The sequence below is a fragment of the Mustelus asterias genome, chromosome 8 (assembly GCF_964213995.1).
Source record: "Mustelus asterias chromosome 8, sMusAst1.hap1.1, whole genome shotgun sequence".
Taxonomy (NCBI): domain Eukaryota; kingdom Metazoa; phylum Chordata; class Chondrichthyes; order Carcharhiniformes; family Triakidae; genus Mustelus; species Mustelus asterias.
The window spans coordinates 86481520-86506922 of NC_135808.1; the positions used below are offsets into that span (position 1 = coordinate 86481520).

The following is a 25403-nucleotide window of genomic DNA, read 5'->3' on the forward strand; positions in this document are numbered from 1 at the left end:
TGCGGTTGTTGGGACTGTACCTAGACGTATCAGTAGGTTATTAAAATTAAAAAGTTTTTAATGACCAGTGGTGGCACGTAATCTGCACCATTGTTTTATCCCTCTTTTATCCCTCTCCAGGTGATGAAGGACAGTGCTTTGAAAGCTCATGATTCCAAATAAATGTGTTGGACTTTAACCTGGTGTTGTGAGACTTCTTACTGGTTATAAAGGGTCGTCCCTTTATTCTGAGGTTGTGCCTTCAGATCCGAGTCTCACCTACTAATAGAAACATCTTTCCCACGTCCATTCTATCCAGGCCTTTCAGTATTCTAAAAGTTTCAATGAGATTCCCCCTCATCCTTCTAAGTTCCATCTAGTACAGACCCAGAGGACCCGATTTTACCATAATTGATTCTAAGTGCTAAATCTGGGCGCAATTCAGATCCGACTTGGAAAACTGCTCTCAGGCGCCCCCATACGCACTTAGCCTGAAAAAAAATCGCGAGTCTGAATCGCGCTGTGGGCGGGGCTTATCGCGTCCAAAATGCTGCAGCTCCAATCGGAGCTTTGAACTGCGCATGCACAGTGAAAAAAATTTGAAAAACGCGCCCGTCACATCACTCCTGCAAAAAGCGGATAAAGCGGCCTGGGAGCAAAAAGCGGGAGCGATGGCCCCCACAGATATTGCCCCACCCTCACAACATAACTGTCCCCCTTATCCATCCACCCCCCCGTTACCCAGACCGATAGTGACCCCTGCCCCCCTTCCCCCCCACTGATGGCCTGCAGAGTGGCAGTGGTCCCCCCCGCCCCCCCACCAGAGATCCATCTGGCCTCCCTCCCCCCCCACCCCGCCAGAAAACCATCTGGCCTCCCCCCACCCCCCTCCCCACCAGAGAACAGTTGGGCCTCCCTCCCCCCTCCCCTCCCCCACCAGAGAATGATCTGGCCTCCCTTCTCCCTCCCCCCCACCCCGCCTCACCAGAGAATGATCTGGCCCGCCTCCCTCACGCCCTGCCACCAATCTGAGTCAGAGAGCCGTTGGAAGCTTTAAACTTACGTCTTCAGAAGCTGGAGCACCCGAAACAGACCTTTTGCCGAGCATGTCAGTTTCGTGCCGAATCTGGACGGGCGTACGCGATGGTAAAGGAGGAAATGTTGGTAAAGTTGGGCGGGCAGTCCAATAATTTAATTTAAATGCATGCAAATGCATTTAAATCGCCATTGCGCCCATTTTCGGGCGCAAATCGGATCGCAGCCATTTTTGGGCCTTGGTAAAGTGGGCATCTGCGCAGGCGCGGATCACGTTAATCACCTCACGCCCAACTTTACCAAGTTTTCACGCCTGAAAACGGGCGTGACGCAATGGTAAAATCGGGCCCAAAGTCATCAAACGCTCCTCATACATCAAGCTTTTAGTTCCTGGGATCATTCTCGTGAATCTCCTCTGGACCCTCTCGAAGGCCAGCACAACCTTCCTTCGATATGGGACCCAAAATTGCTCACAATATTCCAGATTTGGGAACTGATTCCAATTCTATTATCTCAATGCACAGGATGTTTAACTGTTTTTCTGCATCCATGTATTATTTTTTATCGCTAAATTTGGTCAAGTGGTTTTAGTTAGTATGCATTAATCTGGTGATGTTATCTCAATCAGCAATTGTGCCTGGAAACATTGGTGGACATCCTACATATTCTCAGTTTAGTGTAAAAATAAGCATGGCAGTGACTATTCATCAGTTTTAGTTCACAGGAGCTTCAGTCTGTTACAGAATTTGGTACCTAGAAATGACAACTGTTGGGAGCAATCTGAATCACAACAGCAAATGGAAAATTCTGTTTTTCTCCCTGCAGGCACAGTTAGCAATGGTGGATAATGGACAAGTGCAAAGAGAAGATCTTACAAGAGAAGGTGTGCAAAAAGTAGATCTAAGGGGCAGGTGTACTTTGGTTTTACATCATTAACTCTATAATGCTTATAGCACTGACAGATGCAACTTTGTTTTTAATGCTCAGCTGTGGTGGTTAGTCATTTCAACGTAATTCTAGGCCCAATTAAAAATGTTGCATCCAATTGCGTTTTTTGACAATTAGCTTCAAATCCTACTTACGCTCTTGTTCAACCCACCATAGGATTTTTCAGTGACCAACAGCAAATCAATCCTCCTCTCTGTTCCTTATATCCAAATTGCCCATAACCCACCGCCAGTAGATCCTGTATGCCAACACAATAAAATAATTTATGGTCATCATAATAAATTTCTATTATGAAGTTATCCTAAACAATTATTATAAGTTGCTACTGAACAGCATACTTTAACACTTACCTAATCAATGTCTATTTACTGGAAGTTCAGTCCACTAACCTGAAATTTGATAAAGCATTAGCCAAAAGAACCTCAATATCAATGCGATTTTCAGAATTCATGGGATGGATTTTGTGGAGTCTGCTAGAGTATGCAAGATGGTGGGTAGCCATAGAGAATTGGGCAGGAGTCTGCGAGTTAGACTTCTGATAGAGAAAACTGTAAGCAATTAAGTCAGAGGTGGGAAAAATAACAAAATGGGAAATTCACCCATAAGAAGCAGGAAATTAATTGATTTGCTTAATTGCTCACTTATATATAATTTAAGTGCAATTTGACATGATTTAATCCTGCCTCCCCAATTTAGCAAAACTCACACGTCTCTCATGCTTCAGTAACCTGCACAGTGAAAGCTGGTCATTTACATGCGGCTTTCTGGACTCAGTGTTGAGACTCCTTTGGACTTCCAGCAGACTGAGTTACAGGGCACTGGATTGATCTTGGAAACATTTTCTCTGTAAAAATCTGCTGAGCTGATATTGTTCAGGGGCAAAGTGTCTGACAGAAAATTTGGAATCCAGAATTAATAGGCCAAAATTTAAAGGAACAGCACACAACTGAGGGGCAGGCGCTTAAAGTGGCATTATACACCTGAGCTCCTAAGGGGGAGGATACTTAGGAGGCTGCCTGCAAGGAAAGGAAGAGGCAATGGCCGCATGGGGATCATCCATCCTGTCCTTCTTCATCCTCAAGCACTGGAGGAGATGTGCTGGCTAGAATGTGACATCTCAGTCCTCAGTTGAACCCATTGGTGCCACTGAATTATCTTATGTGACGGTGGAGGAATCTTCTCCCAGGACTTTGGGATGTATTTTTGTGCTGGAGGAACAAAAATTTAGATACTGGAATTCTGAGCTGCAAAGCTTTCTTAAAAGCCTGCAAGCGATTTCCAGCTCTAACACAAGACTGCTTGCCCTTTAAATATAGCACCAGATGCTGCAAGGCCAACAGGTCATGCAGGCTTCTTGACATCAGAGCCAACCTCCCACCACATGATCCAATGGCAAACCCATATTAGCTGGATTTATGAGCTTGCCACCAAGTAATTTGGTTCAGCCAACCGCCACGGACCCACACCAAAACCCTGACAATCTTGCTCCATTCTTTAACTCACATTTATAACCTATAGAATATGAAAACTAGTTCATTTGTTTTAATTTAAGGATTGAAATACTTAACAGGTCATTTATCCTTTCATATCAGTTTGATGTACACTCCTGTTTTATAAAATGTCATTTTAGTAATGCAGCTATACTGTGCTTTTACCTATCATTGATCTCACTTACCACTTCTTATAGCTCCAGATGTTGGAGCTTGTTCAGTACTATTATTCAACGTATCGTTTCAAAGGGCAAGACAGTAATGCAAAAGACACAAATGCAGAAATGATGAGAAAATAGTCTGCCACTTTTAAATTCAATGATTGGATTATAACACGGTGAGGTATTAGGAATGAATGAACTACTATGGTGTAGAATTTTGATTGCACCACACCTATTTAGCAGGTGTAAAACATATGCTTAAGGATTCAATATAGGAGGCGTAACATGCCCATCTTGTGCTAAAAGTATGCTGCCCACCATATTGGATTGCACTTTGGAACAATTCAAGTAGCACGTTATAATGTTTAAATCAGGATCCTACCCTAATTGTAGCACCCTTATGTGAAATTGATCTTCCCCAGTGCCTGACTCACGCAGCAACTCACAATGTCAGCCATCTGAAGCTTGCTAAAGCATACAAATTAATTGCTGTTTTGCCAGGGTACTAGACAACTCCTGGGTTTTGTTTTGTCTATTTTCTGTGTTACAGAAGCGAATTTTGAGTTATGGGAACAATTTTGTTCTTGTGGTTAGCAAACCGTTTGTTCCAGTTGTGGGTGGTCTGCTGGGTTGCTTTTGGGACTGGAGGAGGGGGGAGAAGCAGCAAGGCAGGACTGAGCAGGAATATTTGAGACAATTGTGAGAGAGAGAGACCACTATGCAGGATGCCGCATCCAAGTAGCGTCTTAAGGGAGTATTTCTCATATCGCACCTTCACCAAGGAGGCTGTCACAGCGCAAGGTTATTATTGCAGTTGAAAGTGGAGCCCCAAAACAAGAAGGCTAGCACTGCTGATTCCTGTCAAATATATTTTATCCCTAGCCATTTATGCCACTGGGTCATTCCATCACCAATATATTAGTTTGCTGTGTATTGCTGCATCAAAAAGGTGCCAGAGATTTTGCTCTGTGTGTTATCCATCACCAGCTTCTTGGGTCTTTCCCTTGACTGACTAGAGACATTAAAAGTAAACACACAAATCAGAGATTTTATTAAATAACTTAAGAGATCTGAGCAATAGTTGGTGGAAATAATTAAGAATCACCATTGTGAAAGCTTGTCTTTATGCTCAATTATTCATCAAAGTACATCTATAAGGTGTATTCCTTGTAGCTACAGAATGCATGTGCTGAGGTTCCACTGAGGACACCTCATATAGTCTTAGTGGGCTGATGTTCTGGAAGCTTCTGATAATACTAAACCCCAGAACCAAAATAGTAGCAATGTGACCTTCCATGCAGTAGTATGATGTGCCATGGCAGCTGCCAGAGATGTCATTAGAGGATCCAATATGGTGGGGTCAATTTGTATTCATGGAGCTAAGCACTTGCTCCAAACTTGACAGAATGATCTCCCTGCTGTACATGAAATGCAGCCACAAAATGGGGCTGGATTTCTTCATGCTCTCAGACATTGTGCAAAAGTTCACTGGCAAACTTCTTCAGTAGTCTCAGCTTTCAAAGACAGCAACAAAGCCAGGCTGTGATTTCACTCTTTACCAAGCTGGCACATGTAGTGTCCTATTTCCTCTGCTATCTTTTCTACACATTTGTAACAGCAATTTAGGTGCCCCAACACCAGATGGACTGCAGTGATTCAAGAAGGTGGCTCAGCATCATTTCTTAAGGACAGTTAGGATGAGCAACAACTGTTAGCCTTGTCAGCGATGTTCATATCCCAAATAAAAGCAAATGTGTCCAGAGATGCACTATGCAATACTGTTTCTCTAGTGTACCCTCTAAAATGCACATGATGCCAGTCTCTGAACTGGTGCTTGCTAAGATTAGATTTTTAGGAAGGTTGTTCTCCTCTTCCTGCACTGACAGGAACCGTGACAATTTCAGTATGTGAAATAAAGGAAGGGGACAAAAGTCAGTTTTTCTTGTGAGTGCAAAGGGAGATGAGTACTTTTGAAAGCATATAGAGTATGAATGTGAGACAACCAATATCATTTTGGCAGCATTTTCAGCACACCAAATCTAATGGTTCAAGAAGAAGACTAGTCACCAATTTCTCAAGGATGGGAAGTGAATGCTAGGTTTGTTAACAATGGCCACACTCAGGATGAACTTCAAAAATAATGAGATGATAAGGGCAAAAGTGTGAAGTGACCCTGCACAATAACTCCTCAGACATTGCACATGATGTTCAACACCTGCTCCTGAAGTCTGAACAGGACGTTTGCTGTCTCATGTTGCCTACAACTTTCTCTGGAAAGGAATAGGTGGAGTACAACTGGCAGCCTCATTTTATTTATTCATTCACAGGATGTGGGTGTCACTGGTAAGGTCAGCATTTATTGTCCATTCCTAATTACCAATGAAAATATGTTGGTGATGGGCCACCTTCTTGGACACAACTCTGTGGCTGTTTCATAGGGCAGTTAAGAATCAATTACATGTAGGTCAGGAGTCACATACAGACCAGACTAACTAAGGACGTAGAGGATACGCATGAACCAGGTGGGTTCTTAATGACAATCTGGAAATTTCATACTCATGCTAGCTTTTTAGATTCTGTTTATTTTAATTGATTGAATTTAAATTCCACAACTGCCTTAGTGGAAGTTGAACTCATGCCTCTGGATCATTGGTTAAGGCCTCTACTTTACCAATCGAGTAACATAATCATTATATGCTACTGCTTTCTTTCTGGATTGTTTTGAGATTCTTCCTATCATGATTAAAAGTACAGATATTGTCTGCAAGATATTACATGTGCAGATAAGGATTACAATAATGATGAAAATAGAAGGTGCAGTTTCTAAATGGGAGAAGACGAAAATGAAGTGAAGTGAGGTGCAGTGACTGCAGAAGAGTAAAGGAAACTGGGGGAAGGGAGCACTATGAATCGTGGAGCTATTGGTGTTGCAGCAAGTGTGAGGTGAAAGCAACTGAGGCGAGGGATGGGACTCTTAACTTGACAACTCTGCTGAGATCATTCAGCTTCTTTCAACTTTGCAGCTGGGAATTAAGCTCCTTGAATTGACCTCCTTTTTGCAACCAATTTCCACTTGCATCCTCCCCACCAACACTACTGCACACACCACCTCCCCTCATTCCTGGGGAAAACCACACCTTCCTCTCCCACCACCTAGACCACAATCTCCAAAGCAGCCTCCGGGGCAATCCTACAAATATTTCATCCATTTCTTCCTTCACAGGTATTCCTCCTGTCAGCAGCCATTTTGCATCAGCATTTTTAAGAGGGGTAGACAGCTTTGAAGTGGCATTAGAGATGCCTGGTTTCTCCCCTCCCCTAACCGCAAAAGCACCAATTAATAGCTAGAGTAGAACTGGATGCATGGCTAACCCACCATAATAAGCCACCACTACCAATTTTATGTGGTCCCTTTGTCATAAGAACATAAGAAATAGGAGCAGGAGTAGGCCATCGAGCCTCTCAAGCCTGCTCTGCCATTCAATAAGATCATGGCTGATCTGATAGTGGGTTCAGTTCCACTTACCGCCCACTCCCCATAACCCTTAATTCCCTTAATGGTTAAAAATCTATCTATCTGTGACTTAAACACATTTAACGAGGTAGCCTCTACTGCTTCACTGGGCAGAGAATTCCAAAGATTCACTACCCTCTGGTATTTTGAGGCTATGCCCCCTAGTTCTTGTTTCCATTGTAAATGGAAATAATCTCGCTGCTTCTACCCTGTCTAGCCCCTTCATTATCTTATATGTCTCTATAAGATCTCCCCTCAACCTTCTGAACTCCAATGAGTACAGGCCCAGTCCACTCAATCTCTCCTCATAAGCTAACCCCCTCATCTCTGGAATCAACCTGGTGAACCTTCTCTGTACCCCCCCCCCCCAAAGCTAATATATTCTTTCTTAAATAAGGGGACAAAATTGTACACAGTACTCTAGGTGCGGCCTCACCAGTACCCTGTACAATTGTAGCAAGACCTCCCTGCTTTTATACTCCATCCCCCTCGCGATAAAGGCCAACATTCCATTTGCCTTCTTGATTACCTGCTGCACCTGCAAACTGAGTTTTTGTGATTCATGCACAAGGACCCCCAGGTCCCTCTGCACAGTAGCATGTTGTAATTTTTCACCATTTAAATAATAGTCCATTGTACTATTATTCCTTCCAAAGTGGATAACCTCACACTTACCAACGTTATATTCCATCTGCCAGATCCTTGCCCACTCACTTAGCCTATCCAAATCTCTCTGCAGACTCTCTGTGTCCCCCACACAATTTGCTTTCCCACTCATCTTTGTGTCAGCCGCAAACTTTGTTACCCTACACTCGGTCCTCTCCTCCAGATCGTCCATGTAAACAGGTGAGTAAATCACTGTTCCCTGGGGCCAATTTTTTGCTGCAATCAAATTTCTCGGTATCATCTGAACACACATAAAATGACCATTTAACATCACTGTTGTATTAGTTAATCTTTGTTATGATTTTAATTTGTTGTCTCCTTAAATTTACTTACCACGTTATGTTTGTTCCAAACCATGCAGCTAACATTGCGTCCCTTGGTGAGATGACAGGTAAAAGACCATAGTGGATGCAATCTTGGACTCATGAGATCGAGTAGCATTAGGCTGTCTACCACCTCTTCCTCAGCATTAGGTATACCATCTGGATCTAGGTAACATCAAGAGTTAAATATTGCAATACTGTAGACATTTCCCAGTGAGGAAATAATAAGGAAAAAAAATGAATGCTTGAAACCTGAATCTTAAAACATGCTGAAATGTTTCAATCACTCAACATCTCAGGAGGAATGCTTCAATAAAGCAGTTCCATTGAGGAATCACATGTGAAACAGTGACCTAATTTAAGCTGCTTAATTAAAATGATTCCCAGAATTCTCTTCATTTCTTTTTTAGTTACTCTTTGGGAACTTTACTTTGTAAGCTTTTTTTTTGACTCCTGATGGCTGTGATTTTACCGGCTTGCCCCGCCCATTGATGGGAGGAGCGAGCCGGTAAAATTGCGCAAGAGCCGGGAAATCAGGATCATGCCCAATTTCTTGGCTCTCGCAATCTTACCGGTTCTGGGTTTCTGGCACCATCAGCCTCTCGCCCATTTCCAGAGATAGGCTAACTAAACTAATTAAATTTATGATAAACATCATTTCATCTGTTTAGTGAGCCCGGTGCTCAATTGTTCGGGCTCACTTGCCTTTATGGCCTCGCCAAGAGAGGTTCTCTCCAGCGAGGAAAACACCTGCTCCCCATGAATGGGGAACAGTCGTGTTGACCTTGCTGGTAGAATCAGAGGCCACTGAGGCATCCCGGAGAGGTCGAGGGCAAGGGGGTGCCCCTTAGGCAGTGCCATCCTGGCACCTTGACACTGTCCACTGGGCAGTGTCAGGGGTGGGGCCTGAAGTGGCGGGGCCTGAAGGGGGCGGGGCCTATGGGGCAGGGCTCGAATTGCACAGGGCATATGGGGATGGGGCATATGGAGGCGCAACCAAATCAGAGAGGAAAGAGGGCAGCTGCGCAATGTGTGTGTGATTGGAATGGGGAGGGAGGGGGGCCCACTACCACTCTGCCTGCGATCATCGGGGGGTTGCATGATCAGTCTGGACGGTGGGGGCTATATTTACGAGCTGTGTGGAGCTCGCGGTCAGCTGCGAGCCTCCGTAATTGTGGGAGGATTCTATGGCTGCAGCAGAGACCTGGCAGCTCTCTCTCTGTCAGACCTCTGCTGTTGGAATTGCACATATGCAACCAGAGGTCTGCACATGTGCAGTAGCTCCCTCTGCTGCTGGAGCAAGCTGACTGGTGAATTAAGCCCTGCCCACTGCATCTAGTAGCTAGAAACAGTCTAGCCCACTTTTTCAAGCACTATGTGCATAGGATTGGGAGTAAAAACTCGCCCAAAAAATGGATCTGCAACTGTCCCATTTTCACGTCAGCTGAGCACTTCAAATTTTTCTCGTAAAATTTTGCCCAATGTTCTACTTTCACATACATGTCAAATGATGACAGCTGTATCAATTTCCAAGATTTGCAGAACCAGTGGTGGGTGGTCATTAATCTAAAATGGTCATTAAGAGAGTGGGGCAAGAAGAATAGGAGAAAATGCATTTTGCAAAAGGCCCCTGCAGCATAAATCCTTTTTTGCAACAAAATATTTTAAGTCAGAGAACTCTACATCACTAAATAGACAACCAGACAAGTATTAGAAGCACAAGATGAATGGGAGCTCAGAAACATTGCAAGATGTTGGGATTACTTTTGAGTTGCTTGAGCAAACAGCTGACAGACATGATAAAGTAAATATCCTCTTGTTGTAAATTTCTACTCTTTTCAGGTCCTTAATGGTTATTAATTACCAGGTAAAATTGGTAGTTGTCGATAAGCAGCAAGTTTAGGTTGGAAAATGTTCTCCATAATGACACGTTCCATGATGAATAAATCATGCTTTAGTTTCTCATTTTTCAGGAGCTCTTCTGGATCGTGCTCTAATTCTTCAGATGCCTGGATAGTAGCAATGCTCTCCGACTCCGCCGAAGTGGAGGATCGACTTTCTACAATTACAACAGGATTATATGTGTCAAATTATAATTGTTAACCTGCTTCAGCACACAATTATTTTAAAGGGGAATAGGACATTACACTATTTTCACCTCCCTAATGTCTAGGTGGGAATTGTGAAAGCAATTGCGTACAATCTTCAACAGGACAGGACCATGGATGGCAAAGTTGACAAAAAGTGAATTTTAATACTTCCAAAGCTTGTCCAGATTGCTGGGATGGGGGTCCACAGCTTTAACAGTTCCTTTCTGACTTCCTATGCTGAATGGATGAGGGAATTCCAGTTGATGTAGTTTATGTGGACTTTAGCAAAACTTTGTCAAAGTTCCACATGGGAGACCGATTGAGAAGGTGAAAGGAATTCAGGGAAACTATGCAAGATGGATCAGAAACTAGCTTAGTACTAGGACACAGAGAGTTGTAGTAGAAGGCTGTTTGAGTGACTGGAGGCCGGGGGAATGTTAAGCAGATGACACCGAGATTGGTAGGGTGATTAATAGTTTAGAAGATAGTCGTAGGTTACAGGAAAATATAGATGGATTGGTCAGCTGGGCACAGCAGTGGCAGGTGGTATTTAACACTGATAAGTGCGAGGTGATACACTTTGGAAGAAGAAACAAGATGAGAGAGTATTTAATGAATGACAGGACACTGGGAAGCTCAGAGAAACATATGGATCTTGGGGTACTTATTCACAGATCCCGAATTCAACAGAGCAGGTGAATAGCTTAGTTAAGAAGGCATATGGGACACTTGTTTTTATCAGTCATGGCATAGAGTATAAGCAGTAAGAAGTCTCACAACACCAGGTTAAAGTCCAACAGGTTTATTTGGTAGCAAAAGCCACTAGCTTTCGGAGCGCTCGCTGCTCCTTCGTCAGGTGAGTGGGATTTCAGTTCACAAACAGGGCAGATAAAGACACAAACTCAATTTACAAAATAATGGTTGGAATGTGAGTTTTTACAGGTAATCAAGTCTTTACAGGTTGATTACCTGTAAAGACTCGCATTCCAACCATTATTTTGTAAATTAAATTTGTGTCTTTATATGCCCTGTTTGTGAACAGAAATCCACTCACCTGGCGAAGGAGCAGCGAGCGCTCCGAAAGCTTGTGTGGCTTTTGCTACCAAATAAACCTGTTGGACTTTAACCTGGTGTTGTGAGACTTCTTACTGTGTTTACCCCAGTCCAATGCCAGCATCTCCACATCATAGAGTATAAGAGCAAGGGTAGTGTTGGAGCTGTACATAGCGTTGGTTAGGCCACAGCTGGAGGTGTGCAGTTCTGGTCACCTCACTATAGGAAGGATGTGATAGTGTGAGAGGAGGTACAGAAGAGATTCACCAGGATGTTGCCTGGGATGAAGCATTTGAGCTATAAGAAGAGACTAGATAGGGATGGATTGTTTTCTCCGGAGCAGAGAAGGCTGAGGGGGGAGACATGATTGAGGTTTATAAGATTATGAGGGGTATGGACAGGGTGAGTAGGGAGTAGCTGTTCCACTTGGTTGAGGTGTCAATCACATGGGGGCGTAGTTTTCAGGAAGGGGCAGGAGATTCAGGGGGATTTTAGAAAAACATTTTTCACTCAAACGAATGTGGAATGCAATGCCTGGGAAGGGAGTGGAGCCCGGAAATCTTTAAAAAAAGATATTTGGATGAGCATTGAAATATCATAATACTCAAGGATATGGGCTAAGTGTAGGAAAATGTGATTAGCACGCCTTTTGTTGTAGTTATTGTCAGTGCAGACTCGATGGGCCGAAGGGCCTTTTGTGCGCTGTATGACTCTATGGCCGGAACTGTACCACCCCACCTGCCACGGGAGTCGGAACGGGAGAGGGGCAGACAATGGAAAGGTCCATTGTCCTTGAGCAGGACTATATGGTTTCGGGATGAACGAGGCCATAAATTCCCATCCCATGAGTGCTATGAGGGCTGTAAATTATTTCAGTATCAAGTCACCCACATCATTATTTTCAGTCTAACTGGCTGCAGCACAAATAATGCCACATAAATTCAGCAGATTAATAATCACCATCAACTACAAAGATGGGCTGAACGACAATAACATATTTTTATCATTTTAAGTGAGACTAGAGTGGAGTGGCACACAAGTGGTGGCAAATTATGATCAAACCTAAATAATGGCATAACTCACTCATTGGGTGGAATTCTCCCCAAAACTTTGTAAGTGACATAATGGCAAGAATAATGGAGTGATCCATGCCGATCTCTCAGGCACGCTCCACACCGCAATCCTCCCATACTCAGTTACTTTTTTGGAGAGTTGGGAGTTTCTGGGCCCTTTCTGGGCATGATCCGGTTTGTGTCATTAGAAAGAGGCTGAGAGAATCGCAAACTGTTTGACGCCAGGCGTGAAAGCGATTTTTAGGCTTGCACACTATTCTCCAGGTTTGGCGTGGTGCGGTCGGAGAATCACCCCCAATTATTTCCAGGAACTTATGTATTAATATTAATGTAGTTCTAATGAGTTATAAAACCACACATTTTGCTGATTAGGTTTTACAGACAATTTCAATAGGCTTAATTTATTTCATTATAAACAAAATGGCCCATAACTTCCTGATTCACCAGCGTCGCATTTGGGGGGTATCCAAATGATGCGCTGGGGAATCCCTCTGGGAAGTTCCCAAGTAAGGGTTTACTTTACAATTGTCCAGAAGCGCTAACTTCCTCTGTGCTGGGACCCCGACCAGACCTGACCCCTTCTCTGTCCAAACACCCCTCCCAGTCCAATCTGACCTGACTCTCCCATCCTAGTCCGAGTCCCCCTCTCTGACACTTCCATCCCGGTCCCAACCCCCCCTTCCCAGTCTGACATCCCTCCTGGTCTGAATTCCCTCCCCCCCCACTGCTCCCCCATCTCCCTCCTGCAGTCCCCTTGACTGTCTGAACCACTTACCTTTGAAAGTTACCTTCTGCCTTCAAACATCTTCTTTATGCCAGCTAGTGCCATAAATTGTTCCTTTGTTTCCTGCGCCCCAGCCTGAGTGAGGAAGGTTGGGCAAGACAGGGGGGCTTTGCAACTTCAACGTGGGTAAGTCTATTCAGAGTGGCAATCCGCCAGACATCGCTATCTTGACGAAGCATATGAAGCTTGCCGAAGACAAAAATTCTAGGTTGTCTTCTATTCAGACATTTAACAACTAATTGTGAATACCAGCAACCCCTTCCACCTGATGGTACTAATTTAAACAACATTTTATTATTTTTTCATGACAAGAACAACAGTTGTTGCCCATCCCTAATTGCCCTTGAACTGAGTGACCATTTCAGAGGGCAGTTAAGGGAACCATGTTGCTGGAGTTGCACGTAGGCCAAGCAGGTAAAAAAGCAGATTTTCATTCCTTAAAGCTGATTTCTTTTTTGTCAATGATAGTTACCTTGGTTACCACAGCTGAGACTAGCTTTATATTTCACCAGCTGTTGTAGTGGGATTTAAACCTATTTCCCCAGAGCAATATAAACTGGGCCTCTGGATTATTAGTCCTGTGACATTAGTATTTCACCAACGTCTCCCTCTCTGCACAGAACTTCACTTACTGGTTGCCAATGGCAGGTTAAACTATAAATGTTGGAGGTAGTGGATATGATCATTGGCTTTTTGCTGCACAAATATTCAAATTAAGTTGAAGGGGTAGAACTTCTGCAGGGGGCTCCTACTGTAACTTCAGTAGAAGATCAGCAGTAAATCAGAGACATGTCATTTCCCTAGGTTATCAATTTTATGCCAAAATTCTAACAGATAATTGGGAATGCCCTCAAAAAATATTGGTGGAATTATTTAAGTGTGGCTTTATTTTAGTACATGGCTATTTCTTGCTTCCTCCACAATCCAGTCAGAATGCCAACCTCAGACCCCTTTGAAACTATTTGTTTTGCTTTGATGCATATTCAAAAGTGACTTGCATTGACAGGGTAACTGTGTAACAGTAGGTTCCATTATTTTTGCGTGTTTTTTTAAATAACTAAATCCTAAATAAAAAAGTGGTCAGTTACATTACAGAAACTAAATGGTGTTGAGTGATGAAAATGAAAATAACCTCAAATTATGGTTCAGATGAAAACAAATTTTCCAGGTACACTGTCACCATCAATCCATGATGTGGAGTTGCCGGCATTGGACTGGGGTAAGCACAGTAAGTAGTCTCACAACACCAGGTTAAAGTCCAACAGGTTTATTTGGTAGCATGAGCTTTTGGCGCGTTGCCCCATCATCAGGTGAGTGCAGGATTTGTTTCACAAACAGATTTGCTGCGTACAATGGTCTGAAGTGAACTGCTGTACTGCAAGCCCATGGATAACCTCACGATGCTCCACTTCTCCAGCTTCCACCCTAAACACATTAAAGAAGCCATTGCCTACGGCCAAACCCTCCGTATACACAGGATCTGCTCAAATAAGGAGGATCGCAACAGACACCTACAGACGCTGAAAGATGCCCTCGTAAGAACAGGATATGGCGCTCAACTCATCAATCGACAGCTCCAATGCGCCACAGGGAAAAACCGCACCGACCTCCTCAGAAGACAAACACGGGACACGGCGGACAGAGTACCCTTCGTCGTCCAGTACTTCCCCGGAGCAGAGAAGCTACGCCATCTTCTCCGGAGCCTTCAACATGTCATCGATGAAGACGAACATCTCGCCAAGGCCATCCCCACACCCCCACTACTTGCCTTCAAACAACCGCGCAACCTCAAACAGACCATTGTTCCCAGCCTTCAGGAGAACAGTGACGACATCACACAACCCTGCCACAACAACCTCTGCAAGACGTGCCGGATCATCGACACAGATGCCATCATCTCATGTGAGAACACCATCCACCAGGTACATGGTACATACTCTTGTGACTCGGCCAACATTGTCTACCTGATACGCTGCAGGAAAGGGTGTCCCGAGACATGGTACATTGACGAGACCATGTAGATGCTACGACAACAGGCGAATAGACTCCGCTCGACAATCACCAGGCAGGAGTGTTCCCTTCCTGTCGGGGAACACTTCAGCAGTCAAGGGCATTCAGCCTCTGATCTTCAGGTAAGTGTTCTCCAAGGCGGCCTTCACGACACATGACAACGCAGAATCGCTGAGCAGAAACTGATAGCCAAGTTCCGCATACATGAGGACGGCCTCATCCGGAATCTTGGGTTCATGTCACACTATCGGTAACCCCCACGACTTGCCTGGGTTTGCAAAATCTCACTAACTGGACTATCTGGAGACAATTCACACCTCTTTAACCTGTGCTTAACCCTCTCTCCACTCACATTGTCTGTACCTGTAAAGATTTGATTCCCTGTTAAGACTCGCATTCCAAGTATTATCTTGTAATTGAGTTTGTATCTATATATGCCCTGTTTGTGAAACAAATCCTGCATTCATCCGATGAAGGGGCAGTGCTCCAAAAGCTCATGCTACCAAATAAACCTGTTGGACTTTACCTGGTGTTGTGAGACTTCTTACTGTATCATCAATCCGTAATTCAGTTTTCTGCTTATCCCTTTTAGAAATAGTTCTGGAGTTCATTTGAATTAACCTATCTTTGGTAGACAATTTATATTACATTCTTACCTAGCCCTATAGAACTTAGAGCTGATAAAGTTCGAAGGACAGTTTTGTCAAAGTTAATTTGTGACAAATCCTTTTGCTGATTCAGTTGATCAGAGGAAGTATCTTCATGAACTTCCCCTTCTTTAAAACTATCATACATGTCCCATGTTGTAGCCATAACACCTAGAAAGAAAAGAAACAGTTATAGTTTGCCAAACACTTATGTGCATACCGCAATTAGCTTTTCCAACTCTGGAAAAGGTCTTTGACCTCCAACAGAAATAAGATGTGGGTGTTATTTTAAATGGAGTGAGTTTTGGCAGAGTGCAGGGTAAGCATCAAACATATCTGAACTCATCACTTTTTTTAAGATTTAAGTTTATTTATTAGTGTCACAAGTAGGCTTACATTAACGCTACAATGAAGTTACGGTGAAAATCCCTCAGTCGCCACACTCCGACGCCTGTTCGGGTACACTAAGGGAGAACTTAGCATGGCCGATGCACTTAACCACCACGACTTTTGGAATGTGGGAGGAAACCGGAGCACCTAGAGGAAACCCACGCAGACATGGGGAAAACATGCAAACTCCGCACAGACAGTGTCCGAGCTGGGAATCTAACCTGGTCCCTGTCGCTGTGAGGCAGCAGTTCTACCCACTGTGCCGCCCACTGAAACTTACATTATTTTAACTATCGAGCCTCATGTGCATTTGGCTGCCCACCCACTCACAACAGGAACAGACAGCTTGCCCACTTTCTGGACTGAATTTGCAATGATATTCCAGGAGGTATGAATATACCTCTAATGCGAGTTCACATTTATTTCTAATAGATTAATTTTGTGAATGAAGATAGGTTGCAGCTTTATAGAACCTTAGTTAGGCCGCACTTGGAATATAGAGGTTTAGTATGCTCAAGAATACTCAGCGTGGCTTTGTCAAGGGCAGATCGTGCCTTACGAGCCTGGTGGAGTTCTTTGAAAATGTGACTAAACACATTGACGAAGGGAAGGTGGTAGATGTGGTTTATATGGATTTTAGCAAGGTGTTCGATAAGGTCCCCCATGCAAGGCTTCTAGAAAAAGTGAGAGGGCATGGGATCCAAGGGGCTGCTGCCCGGTGGATCCAGAACTGGCTTGCCCAAAGGAGGCAGAGAGTGGGTATAGATGGGTCTAAATGGAGGTCGGTCACCAGTGGTGTGCCCCAGGGATCTGTTCTGGGACCCTTGCTGTTTGTCATTTTCATAAATGACCTGGATGAGGAAGCGGAGGGATGGGTTGGTAAGTTTGCCGACGACACGAAGGTTGGTGGGGTTGTGGATAGTCTGGAGGGATGTCAGAAGTTACAGAGGGACTTAGATAGGATGCAAGACTGGGCAGACAAGTGGCAGATGGACTTCAACCCAGATAAATGCGTCGTGGTCCATTTTGGTAGGTCAAATGGGATGAAGGAGTACAATATTAGAGGAAAGACTCTTAGTACTGTAGAGGATCAGAAGGACCTTGGGGTCCGGGTCCATAGGACTCTAAAATCGGCCCCACAGGTGGAGGAGGTGGTTAAGAAGGCGTATGGTATGCTGGCCTTTATCAATCGAGGGATTGAGTTTAGGAGTCCGGGGATAATGATGCAGCTATATAAGACCCTCGTCAGACCCCACTTGGAGTACTGTGCTCAGTTCTGGTCGCCTCACTATAGGAAGGATGTGGAAAAGATTGAAAGGGTGCAGAGGAGATTTACAAGGATGCTGCCTGGATTGAGTGGCATGCCTTATGAGGATAGGCTGAGGGAGCTCGGTCTTTTCTCCTTGGAGAGACGAAGGATGAGAGGAGACCTAATAGAGGTGTATAAGATGTTGAGAGGCATAGATCGGGTGGACTCTCAGAGGCTTTTTCCCAGGGTGGAAATGGCTGCTACGAGAGGACACAGGTTTAGGGTGCTGGGGGGTAGGTACAGGGGAGATGTTAGGGGTAAGTTTTTCACACAGAGGGTGGTGGACGAGTGGAATCGGCTGCCGTCAGTGGTGGTGGAGGCGAACTCAATAGGGTCTTTTAAGAGACTCCTGGATGAGTACATGGAGCGTAATAGGATGGAGGGTTATAGGTAGGTCTAGAAGGTAGGGATGTGTTCGGCACAACTTGTGGGCCGAAGGGCCTGTTTGTGCTGTAGTTTTTCTATGTTTCTTCTATGTTTCTAATTCTGGTCGCCACACTACCAGAAGGATGTGGAGACTTTGGAGAGGGTACAGAAAAGATTTACCAGGGTGTTGCCTGGTATGGAGGGCATTAGCTAAGAGGAGAGGTTGGAAAAACGTGGTTTGTCCTCACTGGAGCGACGGAGGTTGAGGGGAGGCCTGATAGAAGTCTACAAGATTATGAGAGGCATGGACAGAGTGGATAGTCAGAAGCTTTTTCCCAGGGTGGAAGAGTCAGTTACTAGGGGGCATAGGTTTAAGGTGTGAGGGGCAAGGTTTAAAGGAGAGGCAGATTTTTTACACAGAGAATAGTGGGTGCTTGGAACTCGTTACCGAGGAAGGTAGTGGAAGCGGATACGGTAGTGACTTTTAAGGGGCGTCTCGACAAGTACATGAATAAGATGGGAACAGAGGGATATGGTCCCCGGAAGGGTAGGGGGTTTTAGTTAAGTCGGGCAGCATGGTCAGTGCAGGCTTGGAGGGCCGAAGGGCCTGTTCCTGTGCTGTAATTTTCTTTTTTCTTTGTTCTTTGTAGAGGCTGGTGGCTTATCTAAACAAAATCTGATTATTGTTTGCAAGGTCTGATTATTACTTGTTCGGTTTGTGTATCTAAAAAACAATTACATATTTACACAGCTTGACAACTTCAATCTACATTAATACAGCCTCAAAACTGCTATTGTGCTACTTCACAGTGCTATACATTTTTGTCCTTTTATTCCTCTAAGTCTATTTCAGTTGCAAAACTATCCTGAAGATACATTAGAATAGGATTTTTCTGATAAGGAAATATCATGTACTGCAAATTTCCTAAGCACTAGCACAGAGATTCATTAGATTGTGAGTCAGAGGGGTTTGAACTTGTTGACCAAATCAAGGTGGGGGTGGAACCTAACCCTTGCCACCAGATTGAGTCCTCTGTGAGCCACAACATAGCTTCACTGGGCAGCCTCCATCACTGATAGGGCATTCTATACAGTGTGCCCTGACAGTTTCTTTAAATACATTAAAAACAAACGGGAGGCAAAAGTAGACATTGGGCCGCTCCAAAATGACGCTGGTAATCTAGTGATGGGAGACAAGGAAATAGCTGAGGAACTTAATAAGTACTTTGCGTCAGTCTTCACAGTAGAAGACATGAGTAATATCCCAACAATTCAGGAAAGTCAGGGGGCAGAGTTGAATATGGTTGCCATCACAAAGGAGAAAGTGCTAGAGAAACTAAAAGGTCTGAAAATTGATAAATCTCCGGGCCCAGATGGGCTACATCCTAGAGTTCTAAAGGAGATAGCTGAAGAAATAGTGGAGGCGTTAGTTATGATCTTTCAAAAGTCACTGGAGTCAGGGAAAGTCCCAGAGGATTGGAAAATCGCTGTTGTAACCCCACAGTTCAAGAAGGGAACAAGAAAAAAGATGGAAAATTATAGGCCAATTAGCCTAACCTCAGTTGTTGGCAAAATTCTAGAATCCATCGTTAAGGATGAGATTTCTAAATTCTTGGAAGTGCAGGGTCGGATTAAGACAAGTCAGCATGGATTTAGTAAGGGGAGGTCGTGCCTGACAAACCTGTTAGAGTTCTTTGAAGAGATAACAAATAGGTTAGACCAAGGAGAGCCAATGGATGTTATCTATCTTGACTTCCAAAAGGCCTTTGACAAGGTGCCTCACGGGAGACTGCTGAGTAAAATAAGGGCCCATGGTATTCGAGGCAAGGTACTAACATGGATTGACGATTGGCTGTCAGACAGAAGGCAGAGAGTTGGGATAAAAGGTTCTTTCTCAGAATGGCAACCGGTGACAAGTGGTGTCCTGCAGGGTTCAGTGTTGGGGCCACAGCTGTTCTCTTTATATATTAACGATCTAGATGACGGGACTGGGAGCATTCTGGCCAAGTTTGCCGATGATACAAAGATAGGTGGAGGGGCAGGTAGTATTGAGGAGGTGGGGAGGCTGCAGAAAGATTTAGACAGTTTAGGAGAGTGGTCCAAGAAGTGGCTGATGAAATTCAACGTGGGCAAGTGCGAGGTCGTACACTTTGGAAAAAAGAATAGAGGCATGGACTATTTTCTAAACGGTGACAAAATTCATAATGCTAAAGTGCAAAGGGACTTGGGAGTCCTAGTCCAGGATTCTCTAAAGGTAAACTTGCAGGTTGAGTCCGTAATTAAGAAAGCAAATGTAATGTTGTCATTTATCTCAAGAGGCTTGGAATACAAAAGCAGGGATGTACTTCTGAGGCTTTATAAAGCACTGGTTAGGCCCCATTTGGAGTACTGTGAGCAATTTTGGGCCCCACACCTCAGGAAGGACATACTGACACTGGAGCGGGTCCAGCGGAGATTCACACGGATGATCCCAGGAATGGTAGGCCTGACATACGATGAACGTCTGAGGATCGTGGGATTATATTCATTGGAGTTTAGGAGGTTGAGGGGAGATCTGATAGAAACTTACAAGATAATGAACGGCTTAGATAGGATGGACGTAGGGAAGTTGTTTCCATTAACAGGGGAGACTAGGACGCGGGGGCACAGCCTTAGAATAAAAGGGAGTCACTTTAGAACAGAGATAAGGAGAAATTTCTTCAGCCAGAGAGTGGTGGGTCTGTGGAATTCATTGCCACAGAGGGCTGTGGAGGCCGAGACGTTGAGCGTCTTCAAGACAGAAATTGATAAATTCTTGATTTCTCGAGGAATTAAGGGCTATGGGGAGAGAGCGGGTAAATGGAGTTGAAATCAACCATGATTGAATGGTGGAGTGGACTCGATGGGCCGAATGGCCTTACTTCCGCTCCTATGTCTTATGGTCTTATTTAATCAAATGTTTTAAGGAGATAACCAGGAGTATTGATGAGGCTAATGCATTTGATGTACTCTATATGCATTTTAGCAAGGCTTTTGATCAGAGCCTCATGACAGACTGGTCAAGAAAGTAAGGGCCCATGGGATCCAAGGCAAAGTGGCTCATTGGATCCAAAATTGGCTGAGAGGAAGGAAGCACAGTGATGGTAGAGGGATGTAGCTGGAAGTGTGTCTCCAGTGGAGTTCCATAGGACTTGGTGCTGGGGCCCTTGCTATTTGTGGTGTACATTAATGATTTGGACTTAAACGTATGGGGTATGATCAAGACGTTCACAGAAGATACGAAGATTGGTAGGGTGGTAAATAGTGAGGAGGATCACGGTAGACCGCAGGAGTATATCAATGGACTGATCAGGTGGGAAGAGCAGTGGAATTCAATTCAGAAAAATGTATGGTAATGCACTTGGGGAGGGCTAACAAGGCAAAGGATTACACTATGAATGGCATGACCAACTCTTTGAAAGAGTTGTTGAATTTACTCCCACCCCACCCCCCCAGCTTTTTCCTCAGAACCCTGCAGATTAGTCCTCTTCAAGTGCTTGTCCAATTGCCTTTTAAAAGCTTCTATGGGACCTGATACCACCACACTTTTAGTTGGGAGTTCTTAACCCTCTGGATGATGAAATTTTTTTCTCATTTCCTATCTAGTTCTTATGCAATTTATTTCAAATCTATCACCTCTGGTTACCAACCCACTTACTAGAGGAAACATTATTTCTGTGCTTGCTGTACAAAAACCTTTATAATTGTGAATATTTCTATTTGGTCTCTTTATAACATTCTCTGCTCTACGGAGAGCAACCATAGTTTCTCCAATCTCTCCACATAACTGAAATCCTTCAGTCCAGCCTAACCAGCGGCCTGGAAAGGTTTACCAAAGCTTTCTTGCTTTTGCGCTCCAATTTACAAATATAAGTATCCCATTTGCTTTCTTAATTGCCGGACAACTTGCCCTGCCACCTGCAAAGAATTGTGAAGATACACCCATAGTGTAATGGATTAATAAAATATTTATGTTAATGAGAGATATAGGCGATGATGCAACAGTGACGTCAATGATTGTGTTGATGAGGTCCTTCTCAGAAACTGGTGGAAGAGACCTCCACAGACTTTGAATCTGTTTTAAATGCTTTCAACATGCTTTTTAACTCCAAAACGGGAAATCTGTGTTGGGCAAACATGCTTCAAGCATTGGTCCCATAAACTAAAAGAATCTGTCAAATTGCTTCTTACCAAACCATTATACCGTAGCTAGTTGTTGCAAACATGACTCCTTGTAAGACAATTGCACACTCAATTGATCATGATTTTCTGATGCTCGTCAAACCAAACCAAGTAAGCGAAATCGGCCTCTCATCTGCTGACATATTTAGGCCCACTCACTATTTAGGCCCAAATGTAGTAGTCCCACCCACATGAAAGCTTGTTAAACTAGCCAAAAGGGCAGTAAACTCTACAGCAGCCATCTTGAAGTGCAATGCTACTAAGCAAAGAACCAGTACAGATGGCAACATTGCCCAGCTTGGGGCACGGAGTTCTTCGAATATGAGAGGACAGGGGATTTGCAATGGTGCTGTTCATTCAAAGCCTTCACTAAGGGGACAAAACAACAAAAATAAATGCAACTCACAGCTCACCCAGAACATGGACCATAAACAAATGAAAGTCATTCCTGTCTTCCTGGGAGAGGTTCAGTTGGCTGGATGGCTGGTTTGTGATGCAGAATGATGCCAACAGCACGGATTCAATTTTCATACTGGCTGAGGTTATTCAGGAAGGTCCTCCTTCTCAACCTTACCTGAGGTGTGGTGATCCTCAGATTAAATCACCACAGTCAGCTCTCCCCGTCAAAGGGGAGGGCAGCCTATGGTCAACTGGGACTATGTTGACTTTACCTTTTACAAGACCATCAGCAAGACTTCTACTCTGTCACTTTCGAAGTTAAAGGATGTAAAGCTCATTTTAAGCTTGATACTGGTGTTGGATTTCCATACTAGTTAATTATTTAGCATGGCTCAACATTATCCCTGTCCAGCCAATAAACTTCAAGGTCCAGGAGGCATGAATTAGCAGGTGAAAGGTCAGATCACAGCCTCTTATGCCACAAGATGTAAGAGATCACAGAGAACCTTTATTTTCTGCAAAAAATCAGTTTCTCTTTACTCAGTAGGAATGCATGAATGCAACTGGGCATTCTACAAAAAACGGATGAAGTTCTTTAACCAGACAACAGGACTGAATTCCGCCAAGAATTCCCGTAACTCTTCCAGGGGCTTGGTAAGCTAAAAAACAAACACCACATTTCACTGCTACTAGATGCCATTCCAGTGTGCCATTCATTCCCAGGAGGGTAACACACCTCTGCTGCCGAAAATCAAAGAGGAACTTGAGCGCATGCTACACAGAGATGTCATATCACTTGTCACAGAACCAACCCAGTGATGTTCTGGGTTGATAATGGTTCTCAAACCAAACAGTCAACTCAGGCTATGTGTTGACCTCACACAATTATACAACAGTCCAAAAGGAAATCCACCTCATGGCATCTGTGGATGACCACCTGGTGAAGCTTGCCAACAATGTCCTTCACCAAATAGTGGGTTTTGGCAAATACTACTCAACCATATGTCCTGGCTGCTAACAAACTTTATTGTACCATGTGGACAAATTTGTTTTAACTGCCTTCTCTTTGGCATCGCGTCAGCTCCAAAGATATTCCAACACACCGTGTCCAAAATCTTAGACAGTAAACAAGACGACATTTGTGACACCAATGACAACCTCATCTATGGGTCTGCAACAGAAAAGCATGACCACAGATTTGGAAGAGTCTTAAGGCCCTCCAAACAGCAGGTCTCACTTTCAATGACAAGTGTGAGTTCACCAAACCATCATCAAATTTCTGGTGCATATCATTCAAAGACGGGGGCGGGGGGCGGATTTTCCCATCCTGCCCGCCACAGGAATCGTAGCAGGCAGGGAGCGGACCATGCAAAGGTCCGTTGACCTCGGGCAGGATTTTCTGGTTTTGGGGCAAGCATGGCCTGAAAATCCCATCCAGGGTATTTTGGTAGACTCTCAGAAAATGAAGGCCATCAGAGACTTTTCCCAACTGAAGTCTGTCATAGAATTCTAGCAGTTCTCAAGGATGGTAAATCAGGCTGGCAAATTTATCCCAAATCTAATCACCATCATGGAAACTTTAAGGGATCTCCTATGAAATGCCAACAATGGTTCTGGGGCATTGAACAAACCAAGGCTTACAATGTAATAAAGAAAGGGAGGTCCCTTCAGATATGCTGGCACATTGCAACCCAACACTACCCACAATGGTGGCTGCTGATGCATCCTCCACTGGCTTGGCACTGTTCTCATCCAAATCCAGAAAAATGGCAATAGAAAACCTGTAAACTTTGCCTCTGGAACATTGACAGAAACAGAGCAACACTACGTCACCATTGAAAAGAAAGTCCAGGAGGTGTCTTTGAATTATATGCTGTCACGTGGGTTGTTGAGAGGTTCTCTCTCTACCTCATGGACTGACCCTTCCACATAGAGAACGACCACTTGCTGCTCATTATTCTCTTGAATTCCACAAAGATCATTAAAATGCGCCTACGCATTCAACAGTTTTGCCTTCGCTTGCTGCGTTATCAATAGAAGGCTGTCTACATTCCAAGAAATGTAGTCTGCTCAGGGAACCATCCAACAGGATCCACTACCTCCTTTTCCCATAGGGCCTCTAGGACATTACGTGCAGACCACTGTCTGATTGACTTGTGATCAAATGGGATTCTCTGCATAAATTTTTCCATGATGGACAGGTAGTACAGCACAGTCCCACTGCTCGGAGCGTTCCTCAGCAGCATGGCCAGACTCATCCTTCACAACACTGGGCACAGGAAAACCTCAGCATGTAGTGACACGCAGATACTTTAAAAACATTTTTTAACTTCATTCTTAAAGTTACAAAGTGGACCGGGCAGTTCCTAATCCATTCCTTGCTTGCTCCAAAAACCAAATTCAAAATCCAATTGAATCCAATTCATGGTCCTCACAAGAGAGACAAACAAGATCCAAGCTGACACAATATGGCATTGCACCCCATCTTGGGCTTGATCTGACACATGATCTTATCCAAAAGGCTGAGTGATGCACTGATACTTTTTTTTTCCAAAAATATACTTTATTCATAACAAATCTGCAAGTACATTACAAATATTCCAAAATGGCCATCACACAAAAAAAATAGTCAGTCCTTTTGAATACACCAACTAACATTCTGAGATGCTTCAATACAGTAAAGGAAATGTTTCAGACATTTTATAATGGTCTTACAAATGTTGCAATTTTAAAGGTTGTCTACGTAGAACAAGTTACACTCCGATACAGTTTTGTAAAGGAAATAACCTGAGTGCAGTCTGTATAGTTAATCTTTAAAGGAACACTGCTCCTGATCCTTCCAGCTCCACATTCAGGTAAGTATACCTTGAAATGTTACCTGCTTACTTGTTGGCCGAACAGACCTGGGGCTGGATTTTACATCCAGTGAGTAGCAACCATGAGCGGAAGCATACGTGGGCAGTTCA

The 25403-nt window shown here is 44.0% G+C and overlaps 1 protein-coding gene across 1 annotated transcript in view; it reads right to left on the minus strand.

Annotated features, from left to right (window-relative positions):
- dnai4 (dynein axonemal intermediate chain 4) overlaps positions 1-25403 on the minus strand; it is a 99142-nt gene that overhangs the window by 42304 nt on the left and 31435 nt on the right. Inside the window, exons 5-8 of the mRNA XM_078219373.1 lie at positions 15783-15944; positions 9981-10175; positions 8127-8281; positions 2114-2200 (exon numbers count right to left, since the gene is read on the minus strand). Coding sequence (XP_078075499.1) covers positions 2114-2200; positions 8127-8281; positions 9981-10175; positions 15783-15944 — 599 coding nt within the window. The remainder of the gene's footprint in view (positions 1-2113; positions 2201-8126; positions 8282-9980; positions 10176-15782; positions 15945-25403) is intronic.